The 17,333-nt window shown below is 42.6% G+C and overlaps 1 protein-coding gene across 2 annotated transcripts in view; it reads right to left on the bottom strand.

Moving 5' to 3' along the window:
• Positions 1-17,333, bottom strand: part of FAM219A (family with sequence similarity 219 member A) — a 70,744-nt gene that overhangs the window by 22,614 nt on the left and 30,797 nt on the right. For both annotated transcript variants that reach the window (XM_082242298.1, XM_082242297.1), the window contains exon 2: positions 5,641-5,740. In XM_082242298.1, the coding sequence (XP_082098424.1) occupies positions 5,641-5,740 (100 nt within the window). The remainder of the gene's footprint in view (positions 1-5,640; positions 5,741-17,333) is intronic.

The raw sequence follows: 17,333 nt of genomic DNA, 5'->3' as shown, positions 1-17,333 counted from the left end.
AGAGGCCTGCAATTCCCCAGTGTCATTTTTAAGTTTGGTGATACAGTGGTTGCCTAATTTTCAAATAGGGACGTGGGTGGCGCTGTGGGTTAAACCACAGAGCCTAGGACTTGCCGATCAGAAGGTTGGCGGTTCAAATCCCCACGACGGGGTGAGCTCCCGTTGCTCGGTCCCAGCTCCTGCCAACCTAGCAGTTCGAAAGCACGTCAAAGTGCAAGTAGATAAATAGGTACTGCTCCGGCGGGAACGTAAACGGCGTTTCCGTGCGCTGCTCTGGTTTGCCAGAAGCAGCTTAGTCATGCTGGCCACATGACCCGGAAGCTGTACACCGCCTCCCTCGGCCAATAAAGCAAGATGAGCGCCACAACCCCAGAGTCGGTCACGACTGGACCTAATGGTCAGGGGTCCCTTTACCTTTTTTAATCTTCAAAGAAGCAGGCTGATTTTCCTGATGTTTCACATTTTTGTTACCAGATGGACCATTACAGGTTTCTTATGCTATCAAATCCATTTCTGAACTTTACTCTGGCTGTTCAAAGGCATTATTTAACCACCAACTCAAATGCCTTTGAAAAGGGATTAGACAAAATTTATGGAGTAAAAGACTCCACGATGGCTATGCTCTGCCTCCATGTCTAAATTCCCAGTTGCTGGGAATGTTTTGTGGGGGAAATGCTGTTGTAATCAGGTCCTGCTTGCTAGCTTCCCATAGGCACTTGGTTGGCCACTGGGAGCACAGGATGCTGGACTAAATGGGCCACTGGCCGGAGGTTTTTTTATGTTATTAGCATTTCATAGAGTTTTTGGGGGGGAGCGGGGTGGTGGTGGTGGTTGGTGGGTTCATAGCAATGCTCAAATACCTGCTCTTTGATACAGTTGTGGTGGTTATTCTATTTCCCATAATGGCCAAACGCATAGGTACTCTTGAGGAAAAATAGCATTTGGTCTGGGAAACTGGGAGATGCAGGGAGGAGGGTGCACATTCCCTTTCCTAAGTCAGGGGTGCATCAATCAAGATTTCAAACTGTCAAGACATGAACATGAGGCCATTATCTTGAATGCTGGAACTGTGTCACCTTCTGAATGGACAATGATTAGTATTTCCTTCCCTTATTTCCTCTTCCAGTCAACAGAGCAATTTAGTACCCCTGATGGATCAATACCATTCAATAGACAAGACCACCACATGACATGTGCAAGTCAGTCTCTGCCGCCTCCTTTCTACTTCCCCAAACATATCATTCCTTTGACATCCGCAAAGACAGCCTCTGAAAAGCAGAGACAATCCATTAACCTGAGGTCACTGAAGCCTGGAGTTAACACAACCACTTCATGGGAGGGAAGAGGAATTATGTGCCTACACAATTCTGAACCGGACAGCTCAGTGCACAACTATCTGCTTGAAATGTGTGAACTTTGGCTTTCATTTTGAAACAAATATGTTTCTAGACTGTATGGCTTTAAGGTTTTCACATGTTAACACAGCTCCTGGTGACGCGTGGAAATGAAGGACAAACCGAACAGACCAGGGCTTTAGTAATGTTAATCTTTTGCAATGTACATACACATTTAGTTGCAGCTTTCCAGCTCATGTTCTGATATGATCACCACTAAAAGAGGTGCTTTACCCACACTATGTAGACATTCAAAGCACTTTTAAAGTAGCTGTAGTGCAGATAACATAGTCAAGAGAAGGAATTTTGGTTTACAACTGGCAGTCCCTAATGCTTAATACTTTAGTGTTCCAATATTAGCACAATACAAGCTTGTAGCAATTCAGCACTGGAGGCCTCATAATTACTTGGGGTGACTCAACTCATCCTAATTCCTTCCAGTAGCACCTTAAAGACCAACTAAGTTAGTTCTTGGTATGAGCTTTCGTGGTCTTTAAGGTGCTACTGGAAGGAATTTTTTTATTTTGACTATGGCAGATCAACACGGCTACCTATCTGTAACTCAACTCATCCTGCAAGATATAACAAAATTTCATGGCATTGTTCAGTTCAAACCTTGGGGGACATTTCTTGATCTATGGATTTCCCATACTTAAAGGAGTGAAAGTCATGCTCCACACTGGGAGGTGTGGGGGAAAAAATCTAAATGCTACAAGAGACGGAGCTGCCAACCTGGAACCCTCAGTTCAAATCAAACTCATGTGGTAGCCTTAGGCAAATCACACTTTCGGCCTCAATCCCAGAGTTGCAACATACAAATAATGCTGAACCTTACACAGGATTGTGCTAAGGCAGGAATGAAGTATCTGTGGCTTTCTAGAAGCTGCTGGGCGACAACTCAACCTCTGGCCATGCTGGCTGGGGCTGATAGCAGCTGCAGTCCAACAACATCTGGAGGTTCCCTAAAGGTAAAGGGACCCCTGACCATTAGGTCCAGTCGTGGCAGACTCTGGGGCTGCGGCACTCATCTCGCTTTATTGGTCAAGGGAGCCGGCGTACAGCTTCCGGGTCATGTGGCCAGCAGGACTAAGCCGCTTCTGGCAAAACAGAGCAGCGCATGGAAATGCCATTTACCTTCCCACTGGAGCGGTACCTATTTATCTACTTGCACTTTGACGTGCTTTCAAACTGCTAGGTTGGCAGGAGCAGGGACCGAGCAACGGGAGCAAACCCCGTCGCGGGGATTCGAACCGCCGACCTTCTGATCGGCATGTCCTAGGCTCTGGTTTCACCCACAGCGCCCTACTCCCCGTCTAATGATTACTGAGGTAATGCATGTAAGTTAATATGCTATGTAAATGCAAAGTATTAAGCATAGTGAGTTGGTGGTACATCTGAAAAATCTCACCTGCTTTCCCTTTCCCTTCTAGGACTAGATCTTCGCTTTTTACAGGAGTTATAATATGCATTTTACAAGTTAAGCACATGATATTCAGTAGAGGTGACCAGGAATCAACAGATTTCATTAGAAACCAGAAGGTCTACTTAAGATTGCATAAGCTTCATTAACAACAGTTTGTGCAGTTCTGGGAATTGCTCCCCGCCCCCAAGTCTGCTGCTCTACAAAACGGACTTTCAAAGGCGTTTGTTATTATAGAAGGATTTTGATACCTTTTGTCCCTTCCTAGCTCTGACATGTTTTCATTGGCTTGCCATTATTAATTTCATGCCTTGCATCTGTTCAGATGAGCCCTCTTGCCTCTAACTCCCAAGGCTATGTCATTTACCATTTACCATATAAGTTTCCAAACAAATGACAAGGTGCCTATCCTTAAAAATGACCTGTCACCCAAAATAAGCACAAATGCCAAAGCAAACAGACAACATAAAATTATCAGTCCCCATTGGAAGGCCTCCATAAGAGCAGAATAACAGTAGAAATAAATGGGGGCAGGGGTGATGACCAAACAGAAGCAGCGAAGTGGCAACAGGGAAAATCCTACCGATATGGGTAACAAGCAAGGCATCCAAACAAGAAGGTGTCTTCAAGGTTGCAATATTATCAGTGACCCACAGCAACTAGAGACATATCTATTTACATGCCTTTTGCATAGTACATCAATTTCAAATAGTAGGTCATGGTTGCATTTGTAAGAACTCTATCGCTTAGTGTGGCAGCAGCTGCACCTTGGAACTCCCTGCTTATTTGAGATCAAGCAAGCGCCTTAACTGTATTTTTGGCACCTGCTTAAAACATTCTTGTTTTGACAAGCATATCCTGATGCTTAGAAAGTTGAGGTAATTTTGATCTGTTTTAGTATTTCAACTTTTGGGTGCTTTATAGTATGGCTACAAGCTACAAACATGAGTCTGACCAAACTGCGGGAGGCAATGGAAGACAGGAGGGCCTGGCGTGCTCTGGTCCAGGGGGTCAAGAAGAGTCAGACATGACTAAACGACTAAACACCACCACCACCACCACATAGTATGGCTGTGAATTCTCATCAATTTAAGTGTTTTATCTTTTGGTAAACCGCATTGAGGTTTGTTTGTTTTTTACAATCAAGCGGTGCAAAAATTTTATTAAATAAATTAATAAAATGGTAAAGCCTATGGTGGTTCCTATCAGTGGCACTGCTTCGACTCCTATGATATTAGAACCTGGGGTCATTCAATGAAGCTGAATGGTCGGTCGGTCAGTCAGACAAAAGATAATACTTCTCATGGTATATTGTTCTATGGAATTCACCATGAAATGAGGAGAAGGCAAATGTGAATGTTTTGAAAAGGGGACTAGACAGATTCATGGAGAATGTGTCAGGAGCTTGTCCTACACTTGAGTAGGATCCTGGTAGAGACACATGCCCAACTGGCATGTTCTCTCCCTCCTGGTCATTCGTTCAGGAGCTACAAAAGCTTTCTTCAGCCCAAACATCACAGCGACTGATGCCAACTGACACTGGCACACTTAGGGATCCGCAGAGTCTTCGCAGCTTGTGTAACACACCTCAGCAACTCAGCATTTTGGCTAAACTATTTTATTTACATATAAACACACACGGAGCACTGCAGAACAAAGGAAAATAGTCCCACTTCACGGAACACAGTAACACAAACATCCTGTCTCCGTCACTTCCCACTCTGTGGAGTCAAAACATACACCGTCATGTGAAAAACAACAATCCCATGACTGCAATCATGGAGCTGGAATTCTAACAGAATGTGTCTTTCAATGACTACTGGGCATGATGGCTAGATTCCACCTTCAGGATCAAAGGCATTACCCCTTTGAATACCAGTTGCTGAGGAGTAGCAGTGGGAGAAGGGCTATTGTCCCCCTGTCCCACTTGCTGGTTTCTAATCTGTGAGGGGAAAGGATACTGGACTAGGTCTTTGGTATAACAGGGTTTTTATGTGGGGGAGGAGAAAGAGTGTTGTATGTGTACACCATTAAATCATACTGGCTTCATACAAAGATGAATTGTCATGGATTCCTCTAGCCCAAATCCTGAGAATTGCAGCTTAGTGTGGGTACCAAGAGTTCTGTTCTTTACCCCCTCCCTCCAACTCTCACATGCTGTTCCAAGGTTTCTTTAAAGAAATGAGATGATGGTGAAACAAGTGTATGTTGCCAGCATACATTTGCCCTGAGAGGCAGAGAGAGAAGGAGAAAACAAAATGGAGACAAGTTCTAGGAAATTAAGTACAGTGGCAGCTTGGTTCTCAAACGCCTTGGTACTAAAACAACTTGGAACCCAAACACTACAAACCCAGAAGTAAGTGTTCCGGTTTGGGAACTTTTTTCGGAAGCCGAACATGCTCCGTTTTGAGTTTTTCGCTTCCAATTTGAGTGCCACAGTTCCGTTTTGAGCGTTACGCTGTTTTTGCTATTTATTTTGCGTTTTTGTTTTTGCAGCTCTTTTTTTGTATTTGTGACTGTGTGGAACCCAGTTCAGCTACTGATTGATTGTGTGACTGCAGTACATTGTTTACTGCTTTCATTTTATGGATCAATGGTCTTGTTAGATAGTAAAATTCATGTTAAATTGCTGTTTTAGGGGTTGTTTTTAAAAGTCTGGAATGGATTAATCTGTTTTGCATTACTTTCTATGGGAAAGCGTGCCTTGGTTTTGGAATGGACTTCCAGAACGGATTAAGTTTGAAAACCAAGGTGCCACTGTATGTGCAACTGCCATAGCCAAGTACCGAAACCACAGAGCTCCTTCAATATATGCATAAAACCTACCTAGTTTCACTTGTAGGGGGGATGGTTTGTAATTCATAGCTACAGTTTCTCCCTCTCTCGTGTCACAGTCTCTGTCAGATATAGAGGCTGCTGTTGGATCCTGTTGGAAGAAAAGGAAAACCATCAGCTATGTTTGAACAAGGGAAGATATCACATCATTAATGTTTTGTACCTTCTAAATTAGAGCTGGGATAACATATTGGTTTTTGCGTTTGGCGAGGCAGGAAAAGCATACTTGATTTATATTCAAGAGGTTAGAGTCCATATACTTTAAGTTCACTTTGAATTAAGGTTGCCATCTTTTAAAAATGTTGGCCTGTAGACTTCTATGATGGATCATCCAAGAGGCTGCAAACAGAATACTGGGAGTGGGGGCAGTTACATCTCAAGGTCACTAGATCAAATACACTCCACGCTGGTCATGTCCGAAACCCATTAAGCTGTGAAAGGTGGTAAACAGCCTGTACAAAATATTTTGGTTGATTCACCTTGATTCCTAGAAGATGTCAACACTTCACATAGAGTTGGCCCCAACGGACTGACATTACTGTTATGTCAAGGAGATGATGATTTAGTAACTAATTACTATTATTCTTCTACCTGCTCTTCATCTATACCTATGAAAACGACAGTATACCAAAAACAACAAAGCATATTCACCAAACATATGGAGACAGATAAAAGAATCAACGCAGACTAATTCCATCTTAAAACTTTAAAATGCTTGCGCATATAAATAGGTTTTGCCTGGGCACAATCCACCAAGAAGCTCTTCTATGTAGAACCCACAGAAACGAAGGGCACTGGATCTTGTGAGGTTCCCGATTATAATCACCAAAGACAGAATTTTCACTTCCTAACCCTTTGTTTGAGGCTTGTTTAGGTACTTTTCTTATTGCTCTAAAGTTCTTTTCAAGAAAAAAAGACTGCAGACTCTTTCCTCCATGCAATCTGCACAATATCCATGAGACACTGCATTCTAGGATATATTATTCCATGGAATCCCCTAACACATGCTACCGAGAAACAGAATTCCACTGATGATTTAAAATGTTCTAAAATGCATTCAGTGCCAACTTCAAAGCTACAAATGATCTTAATTCTTTTATTTTTTTTAAATAGTTTTTATTGCATTTTTTCAGACATAGACAAACGAAAGAAGAGAAAAAGAAGAAAAAAAACAAAAAGAAGATAAAAAGAATCATGACCTTTCAACAGCTTATTTCAACTTTCTATCGAACTTCCCCGCATCTCCCGCACAATGCATTCTTAACAATAAATTTATCAGCAAATTATAACCTTGTTTCATGTGATTCTTTTGTACTTTCAATTGCAGTTTAAGTTTAAATCCCTTATTGTCCATTTACTCTGAAAACAAAGCATATTATCATTTTTAACATTTAAACTTTGATTCTTTCAATAATGTTATCCAATTTCATAGATATTGCACTCTCATTGCTGGGGCTAACATTTCAAATTTTGCGTCATTTTATAGTTCATATAACTTATAAAGTTTTTTCAAATAGTTCTTAAATTTTTTCCAGTCCTCCTCCATTGCTTCTTCTCCCAGATCTCGGATTCTGGCAGTCATTTCGGCCAACTCCATGTAGTCAATCAGTTGCGTTTGCCACTCTTCCAGCGTGGGCAAATCTTGAATCTTCCAATATTTGGCAATCAGGATTCTTGCTGCTGTGGTAGCATACATAAAAAACGTTCTATCCTCCTTTAACACCTTTTGGCCGACAATACCCAAGAGGAAGGCCTCCGGTTTTTTAGGGAAGGTGTACTTAAACACCTTTTTTAACTCGTTGTAGATCATTTCCCAGAAGGCCTTCACTCTTGGGCAAGTCCACCAAAGGTGAAAGAATGTTCCTTCAGCCTCCTTGCACTTCCAACATTTGTTATCAGACAGATGGTATATCTTAGCAAGCTTGACTGGGGTCATGTACCACCGGTATATCATTTTCATAATGTTTTCTTTCAAGGCATTACATGCCGTAAATTTCATACCGGTGGTCCATAACCTTTCCCAGTCTTCAAACATGATATTGTAACCAATGTCTTGAGCCCACTTTATCATGGCTGATTTAACTGTCTCATCCTGTGTATTCCATTTAAGCAGCAAGTTATACATTCTCGATAATACCTTGGTCTTTGGTTCTAACAACTCTGTCTCAAGTTTTGATTTTTCCACCTGGAATCCTGTTTTTTTGTCCAACTTAACAACCTCGTTAATTTGGGCATAGTGAAACCAATCTTGCACCTTATCCTTTAAATTTTCAAAGCTCCGCAACTTCCAATTGTCACCAATTTTTTCTATTAGTTCCCAATATTTCGGCCAGCCGGCCTCCATATTGGGTTTTTTCCGTGCCTTGGCCTCCACTGGTGATAACCACCTCGGAGTCTTACTTTCAAGTAAGTCTTTGTATTTCATCCAGACCATAAAAATTGCTTTCCTGACAATATGGTTTTTGAACATTCCATGTGTTTTTGCCTTGCCGTACCACAAATACGCATGCCATCCTAACGAATTGTTAAAACCTTCCAGGTCTAGGACATCTGTATTCTCTAATAAAATCCAATCTTTCAACCAGCAGAAGGCTGCCGCCTCATAGTATAAACTTAAGTCCGGCAGGGCAAACCCCCCTCTTTCTTTTGCATCAGTTAGTATTTTAAACTTTATTCGGGGCTTTTTGCCCTGCCAGACAAACTTTGAGATATCCCTCTGCCACTTTCCAAAACATTCCATTCTGTCCACGACCTGCAAGGTTTGAAAAAAAACCAACATTTTTGGCAAAACATTCATCTTAACAGCAGCAATTCGGCCCAGCAAGGATAGCTTCAGTCTCGACCAAGTTTCCAAGTCTTTCTTAACTTCTGACCAGCATTTCTCATAATTGTCCTTAAACAAATTCAAATTTTTTGGCGTCAAGTTTACCCCCAGGTATTTCACTTTCTTAACCACAGTTAACTCTGTTTCCTTCTGAAACCCCTCTATTTCTAAGGGCGTCAAGTTTTTCCCCAAAACTTTAGTTTTCTGTTTGTTCAACTTAAATCCTGCCACCCGACCAAATTCTTGTATCAGTTCCAGAACTCTTTTTGTACTAGATTCTGGCTCCTGTAATGTTATTACTAAGTCATCTGCAAATGCTTTCAATTTATATTGTTTCACTCCGACCGTGATCCCCTGTATTTGCCGGTCCCTCCTAATCATGTTCAGCAAAACCTCCAGGACTGATATAAATAATAGGGGGGATAGGGGGCACCCCTGTCGTGTTCCTTTTTCAATGTGAAACTCCTCTGTCACCACATTGTTCACTATCAACTTAGCTTTTTGTTCTGAATAAATTGCTTCTATGCCATTTTCAAACCCTCGTCCCACTCCCATCCCTTCCAAGTTTTTCTTCATAAATTTCCAAGAAATGTTGTCAAAGGCCTTCTCGGCATCAATAAAAATTAACACTGCTTTAGTGTTAATATTTGTTTGTAAAAGTTCCAGGATATCGATAATATTCCTAGTATTGTCAAACAAATGCCTACCAGGAAGAAAGCCTGCTTGGTCCTTATGAATTACTTCATTTAAAACCTTTTTCAATCTACTTGCCAAAATGTCTGCAAATATTTTGTAATCCACATTCAGGAGTGAGATGGGACGGTAGTTCCTAAGTTGAGTCTTTTCAGTTTCCACTTTGGGTATCAATGTGATGAAAGCTTCTTTCCACGTTTCCGGTGCCCTTCCTCCCTCCATAATCTGGTTGCAAACCTCCATTAGTGGTAGAGTCAAATAGTCTTTTAGTATCTTATAGTACTTGGAGGTAAGCCCATCTGGGCCTGGAGATGTGCCCAGCTGCATATTCTGAATGGCATCCTCAATTTCCTGTTGTGTTATTTTACAGTTCAAGATTGATCTCTTCTCCTGAGATAGTTCTGGTAGGCCGTTGAGTTTCAAAAATCGTTCCATCTCAGACACTTCCTCGGGCCCTTGTGTATACAACTTTTTGAAGTATTTCTGGAAACACTTTCTGATTTCACCTGGTTTCTGAATATTTTTCCCTTCCACCTCTAGATTGGTAACATAGTTAAGTTTCTGTCTTTTTTTCAACTGCCATGCCAGCAGTTTCCCACATTTATTTGCTGACTCAAAGGATCTTTGTCTCATTTGTTTAATTTTCCATTCCACTTCTTGATTTATCAATTTCAAATATTGTGCCTGGTGGTATTTAATTTCTCGCAAGATCTCTTTGGATTTTGGTTTAGATCTCAATCTTTTCTCTCCATCTCTTATCTTCTCTAATATTTTATCCTTTTTCCCATTCCAGAGTTTTTTCTTAATTGTGTTTTGTTGTATCAGAAACCCCCTCATTACAGCTTTACTAGCGTCCCAGATTGTTCTTTTTTCCACTGAAGTATTCAAGTTGATTTCAAAGTAGTCCTTTAAAGTTTTTTGGGCCTTCTTTACAATCTCTTGATCTCTAAAGAGGGTGTCATTCATTTTCCATCTGAAGGAGCCGGCTGGAGTAAGTCTCAATTCCATTTTCAGGGCGTTATGGTCGGAGCAAGTCTTTGGGCAGATTTCCACTCTTATAGTCTTCGGTGCCAGCCCTCTAGTTGTCCAAATTTGGTCGATTCTCGTCCATGACGAGTGGGCCTCAGAAAAGAAAGTTCCCTCTCTACCTAGAGGGTTCCTTGTCCGCCAAATGTCAATCAAATCCATATTGTCTGTCAGTTCAAAAAAAGTTTTCGGTAGTCTGCCATCCTTGGTTAAATTTTGGCTTTGTGACTTATCCATCAAAGTAGAGACCACCCCATTCATGTCTCCCATCATAATGATGTTCGAATAGTCCAGATAGTCCAGTAGTGTCTCATGTAGCTTCTTGTAAAATTCTGCTTTCCCCTCATTTGGTGCATAAATTCCTAATATCAAAACTTTTTCTCCTTGAGATTGTATTTCAATTGCCAAGATTCTCCCTTGCTCATCTTTAAACAAAAATTTCGGTGCTAGGTTTTCCTTTACGTAGATCACCAGGCCTCTCTTTTTTACTTTGTCTGATGAAATAAATTCTTGGCCTAGTCTTTTGTTAATTAGTACTTTCCTGTGGAGCCTAGTCACGTGCGTTTTTTGCAAGCAAATTATATCCAAATTTTCCTTTTTCAAAATATGAAACCTGTGGTTTTCCTAAGTGGGTCTCCGCTTCGCCGTAGCGGACGACCCGTTTTCAGCGGAGCTTCCCTCTCCTTACAAGGAGCAGGCAGCCATTGCCGAACGCGCCGCCTCCGGAAGTCCGATCTTAATTCTTTTAAAAACATCTGAAAGAGTAAGCTGCTGCCCTGAAGCTCATGTCACAATAGGCCTGTCAGTTCCTAAGGAGCTGGAACACTTTTTATCTTTTCTTGCTACCAACAAACCATGGCTACTCTTCAGGAATTACCGTAAGCTGAGGTCCGAAATTAGAGCAGACTGACAAAACCTATTCACTTTTTCCCACCAGAAACTAAACAGACAACCTTGTGTGTAGATGCATGATATGTGGATTACAAATTCAAGGAATATTGCCAATGGAAGAAGCACCCTTGACCTCAACGTGGAGGAAAATTAGAATATGTCTTCTTTGTAAGGGTGGCAACATTCCATCTCACCCCCCATTTTACTCCATATATACCAAGCTCCCTTTCATGCAAAAAGGTACCTGACTTGGAAAACTCTGATTGCAAGAGGATTATGAAAGAGGTAGAGTGAACAAGCAACAGATTCCCTGCCAACAATACGTATGAGAAATGGAGTGAAATGGTTTTTCCAGAATGCCACAACCATAACACCAACCAACCCTTCTTCCAGCATCAAGCCCCTTAGCTGTGCACAGAATATGCTTGAGGAAAAGTGTGATTAAGACAGTAGAGCATTTTAAGGAACAGGACTACTCCAACACACCTAACATTATAGGTACTTTAGCTTAGATTGTGTTCTGCAATTGTTGCTCCTTATCACATGCAGTTTTCTCACATGAATTGTTCCCTTTTGAATGATTAAAGCAACACAGCCTCTTAATAGCTGGTAACTTGCCAGTTCTGCCTTTAAAAAGGGGGGGGGGCACAGCCTTCACCAGCCAGGTGCCCTCAAAGTTTTGGATTGCAGCTCACATCAGCCACAGCCTGCGCAGGCGGCAGTAAGGCTACATGTTTAACAAAAACTGTATTTTCATTCACTTTTGACTTTTTGCAAGTAATCACAAATGCTTCTCCTCCCAACTGCATGAAATATTTTTATTTCTGCATCTCTTCTGCCAGACTTGGCCAGACATTACAGTGGTACCTCAGGTTACATATGCTTCAGGTTACAGACTTCGCTAACCCAGAAATAGTACTTCAGGTTAAGAACTTTGCTTCAGGATAAGAACAGTTATCGTGCTCTGGCGGCACGGCAGCAGCAGGAGGCCCCATAAGCTAAAATGGTGCTTCAGGTTAAGAACAGTTTCAGGTTAAGTACGGACCTCCAGAACAAATTAAGTACTTAATCCGAGATACCACTGTACTTCCCCAAGCCCTATAGCCCATCTCTGCTGCCAGAAGCAGACACCAACTGATGCAACAGCTTTTAACTCCTTTGTTTTCAGGAGTCTGTGGATGCTCTTCTGCTCCGATGACACTTCACTTAACCTGTGGGGTATGAACCACACAGGGGCAAAGCAAGTGGAGACTTCATGTTTTTGTTACTTCCGCAGTGCTTAGCAAGAATGGACTGAAAACTCCAAGTGCAGCCCTATTAATTTTCCAAGCCACACACCCAGCTTTATTTATTTTCTGCCGACTGCCACTTCTCCAAGCTCCAGTAAGTGCTCAGAAGTGGCTCTGAAATAATTCCACTTACTGTGCTCCCTCTAAAACTGTGTTCAAGAGATGTCTATGGCTGCTGGTTTCCTGTTCTAGCAAAATTTTGGGCTTGGCCCCAGTAAACAAAAATATTTCAAGCCCCCCCCCCCCAAATTCCAGTGCAAGTTACCAAAAGCAGCTAGGAAAAGACAAAGCGGTGGAGGACAGGCATGTTTAGCCTCAGAAAGTATCATCACAAGTGGCCACAAAGCAGCTCTTTGGGGGCAGAAGGAACCCTTTCATCAACACACAGTCAATGCTGGGAACAGAAGCAAACAGCAGTGACGGCATCTTCTGTCTGCTCCTTTCTGCAGGGAAAATAAGGAACAACAACTGCCAGTGACTCAACCGACATGCACTCTGGCGGGTGGAAGATGCAGCATGCAGCTTTTCAGCAAGATGCCTCCCAGCCTCTCCAGTACGTCTCAGCCTTGACATACCGTGGAAGGAATCACTTGGGAGGCACTACATGTGCTGTTGTACTGTCTAAAGCACGCATGTCTACGCTCGTGTCAGCAAGTGTGTCATCCTGGGGGCTGAGAGAGAGAAGCATCCACTCTTCCGTAAGGGGACAAATCTACTCTGTGCAGTCCAAGCTCTTGACCCAGCCAGGATCACAGTACAATGTCAGGGAATTTGAATGTTGCAAGCACCTGAAATGGTCACACAAGGCTTTCTGAAAAGAACGTAAGAAGAGCGTGCTGGATCAGGCCAGTGGCCCATTAGTCCAGCACCTGGTTCTCACAGTGGCACCAGATGCCTATGGGAAACCCGAAAGCAGGATTCAAGAGCACTCTTTCTGCCTGTGGTTTCTAGAAACTGGTATATGATAGCCATGATATGATAGCCATGTTCAAATATATAAAAGGATGTCACATAGAGGAGGGAGAAAGGTTGTTTTCTGCTTCTCCAGAGAAGCGGACACGGAGCAATGGATCCAAACTACAAGAAAGACGATTCCACCTAAACATTAGGAAGAACTTCCTGACAGTAAGAGCTGTTCGACAGTGGAATTTGCTGCCAAGGAGTGTGGTGGAGTCTCCTACTTTGGAGGTCTTTAAGCAGAGGCTTGACAGCCATATGTCAGGAGTGCTCTGATGGTGTTTCCTGCTTGGCAGGGGGTTGGACTCGATGGCCCTTGTGGTCTCTTCCAACTCTAGGATTCTATGATTCTATTGAGACGCATTGCTGACTCCAACTGTGGAGGCAGAGAACAGCCACCTTGGCTAGTAGCCATTGATAGCCCTCTTCTCCATGAATTTGCCTAATCCTGTTTTAAAGCCATCCAGGTTAGTGGCCATCACTGCCTCCTGTAGCAGGGAGTTCCATAGTTTAACTATGTGCTGTGTGGATAAGGACTTCCTTTTCTCTGTCCTGAATCTTCCAACATTCGGTTTCCTTGGCTGTCCACAAGTTCCAGTGCCATGAGGGAGCAAAGCTGTTCTCTAGCCACTTTCTTCATGTGCTGCATAATTTTATAAACTTCTATCATGTCACCTCTTATCTTTTCTCCAAACTAAAATGTTCCACATGCTGCAATCTTTCTTCATGGGTGAGTTACTCCACCCCCTTGATCATTTTTGATGCACTTTCCCGAATCTTTCTAATTATACAAATATCCTTTTTGAGGTGAAGTGACCAAAACTATACACCAGTATTCCAAGTGTGAACACAATTATTATACAGTGAAACCTCTACTTATGCACATAATTAGTTCCGGAGGTCCGTCCATAAGTCGATCTGGGTCGCTGGTAGAAGCGCTGTTGTGCGCAGGCACATTCGGCAGCAACACACCTCTGTATATGCGTAGGCGGCGGCAGCCGCTTCTGCGCATGTGCAAACCGCAGAAGCCGCTTCTGTGGATGCGCGAATCGCAGCAAACCTGGTATTTACTTCTGGGTTTGTTGCGGTTGCAACTTGGATCAGGCCCAAGTAGAGGAGGTTGTAAGTAGAGGTTCCACTGCATTGTCAGTTTTATTTTCCATTCCTTTCATAATGAGCCTTAGAATGGAATTCTCCTTATTCCTTCCATACACTTCCTGGAGCTATCCATTATGACCCCAGTGTTCTGCTTGTGAAATTATTTCACTGGATTCAACCCTAAATATTTATGGAGTATGAGCAACCCAGAATGTGCTCCAATTTTGGGGTGAGTTCCAATCCTAATGTTCCATTCTAGGGAATGAGCCCCATTGTGCACAATGGAATACTTCTGTGAAAACCCATTCTGTTGTTTTCTGCCTGCATGAGTTCCCTCATAAATAATAAGGGGGTGCTTGTGCCCTTTCCATGGCATAAATCAGGTCATTAATACTGCAGATTGAGGAAACACCCAAGCCCTTGCCTTTGTTGCCTGTAGCTTTCCGAAAGCAGACCAAGAAGGATAGTGGGTAGCAAGAAATAAACTACTGAAAGCCAGCCATTGAAGACTCTGCCATAAAACCTTTAGTTATTTTTCTTTTTAAAAAAGAAATAATTTAAACAGCAGACAATTTCTTTCCTCTTTAAGCTTTACAGGCAAGACCTTCATGAACTAAACCAACGGGTCTGAACAGCATATTCTGGCAAGGAAGAAGACCCTCTACTATTAGAAGAAATTGTCGCTACAACACCTGGTATCTATGAAGCACACAGATAAAGAAAAGATAAAGGTTCAGTTTGGCGGATTCTTTAAACTGTGGTTTGAAGGATCCAGAACAAGCAGAGGCAAGTCTCTGGCTCATGTATACTCCTTTCCCCTTCTTCCAGGGAACCAAGGGGAGAAGACTAGAAATTTCGACTTCTACCTGACTTCCAGTTCTAGTCATGTTATCTCAAAAGGATACTGGAGTGTTGGGAAAGGGGTATAAAAGGGCAAACAAAAAGATAAAACATTTGCGACTTTCCACTTTAGGAAAAAAGTGAACAAGGGAGACATGGCAGAGAATGCATGGTGCAGGAAACATAGATATCCACAAGTTATCTTCACTTACTCATGATATTAGGATCTGGGGTCCCAAGATGCTTAAAAGCAGGGATGAGTAATCTTTTTTTTTTGCTCAAGTGACACATTCACCCTTGGGCAACCCACCAGGAGTCACATGACAATGGTGGGTTTGGCTGAAAGGTTGAGTAGCCATCCCACACACTCTTGTGTGCACACACAGCAAACAGTATGTACCAGGGTTTAGTTCCTTGAAGTAAACTGATGGTTGTTGTTGTTTAGTCGTTTAGTCGTGTCCGACTCTTCGTGACCCCCTGGACCAGAGCACGCCAGGCACTCCTGTCTTCCACTGCCTCCCACAGTTTGGTCAAACTCATGCTGGTAGCTTCGAGAACACTGTCCAACCATCTCATCCTCTGTCATCCCCTTCTCCTTCTGCCCTCCATCTTTCCCAACATCAGGGTCTTTTCCAGGGAGTCTTCTCTTCTCATGAGGTGGCCAAAGTATTGGAGCCTAAACTTCACGATCTGTCCTTCCAGTGAGCACTCAGGGCTGATTTCCTTCAGAATGGCTACGTTTGATCTTCTTGCAGTCCATGGGACTCTCCAGAGTCTCCTCCAGCACCATAATTCAAAAGCATCAATTCTTCAGCGATCAGCTTCTTTATGGTCCAGCTCTCACTTCCATACATCACTACTGGGAAAACCATGGCTTTAACTATACGGACCTTTCATGGATCACTGCCCCTTCATGGATCACTGCCTTGCCATGGCGAAGGGGCTTGAATAACTCAGAGAAGCTATGAGCTATGCGGTGCAGGGCCACCCAAGATGGACAGGTCATAGTGGAGAGTTTTGACCAAACGTGATCCACTTGGAGCAGGAACCAGCAAGCCACTCCAGTATCCCTGCCAAGAAAACTCCATGGACAAAGGCAACAGGCATATAAAAAACTCATGGTACTCTGAAATTTATAGAGCACTGCAATTCAGCTTCCAGATGCTGTGGGGAGTTGGGAAAATGAATAAACAGAAGCACATAAAGGTCCAAACGCTAGTTCCAGTGATTTGAGAGGAAGATCCAAAGAAAGAATGCAGAAGTTCTGTAACACAGCCAGTTCAGTCATTCAGAATTCACAGCATATCCCATGGTTCCTGCAGCAGAACTGCGACTGGAACACAGAAACCGCTGTGCTCAAAGAAAGCAAGTTTCAAGATAGCAGGATTTAACTAAGTCCTATACTATGGTTTACAGTACTAAAGGCACATTATTTTCCCAAAACCTATGTTTCACGTAAGAGAATGGAGTGCAAACTCATTTTGTTTGCAGGTCATTCTAGAGCAGCATCATTAAAAATGGCTTGTGACTTTATTCTTCTTCTGTATACCGCCCTGAGGGTCCCAGTGGGGCTACTGAGGCAGGCTTAACTCCAGTTTTAGTTGTCTGAGTATGTTTACTGTTTCATTAGGACTACTGTGAATTTTTGTTGGTTTGTGGTTGTAGATTTTCATTATGTATTTTATTCTGAAACCTTGTAAGCTGACCGGGGAGCATGTTTGAAAGACAGGGTAAAAATGCAGAAACCAAAACCAACAAAATTTAAGCAGTTGTGCTCCAATAAGCTGGAACGCCATCATTGGTTATAATTTTGTGTTGAGCACCCACGATTATGCATAAAAGAGTGCATCCAATAAATCCAGAGGAGCAGGGAGAGAAGTATTTGTGAAAGATAAGTCCCTTCCAGTTCCCAAGCAGGAAAACCATTATGCCCAATGGGGCAAATATTAAAATCCTTTACCTTCTTTTCAGTGCTCATAAATTTCTATTAGACCAAAAACTTGGTTACTGATCAAACAAGCCTGTATTACTGGAACAGGTAGGGCAACAAATTCCCTTTCCGTGAA

This window comes from Podarcis vaucheri (genome assembly GCF_965113315.1).
Source record: "Podarcis vaucheri genome assembly, chromosome: 11".
Lineage (NCBI taxonomy): Eukaryota > Metazoa > Chordata > Lepidosauria > Squamata > Lacertidae > Podarcis > Podarcis vaucheri.
This window is presented reverse-complemented; position numbering and strand designations above follow the sequence as displayed.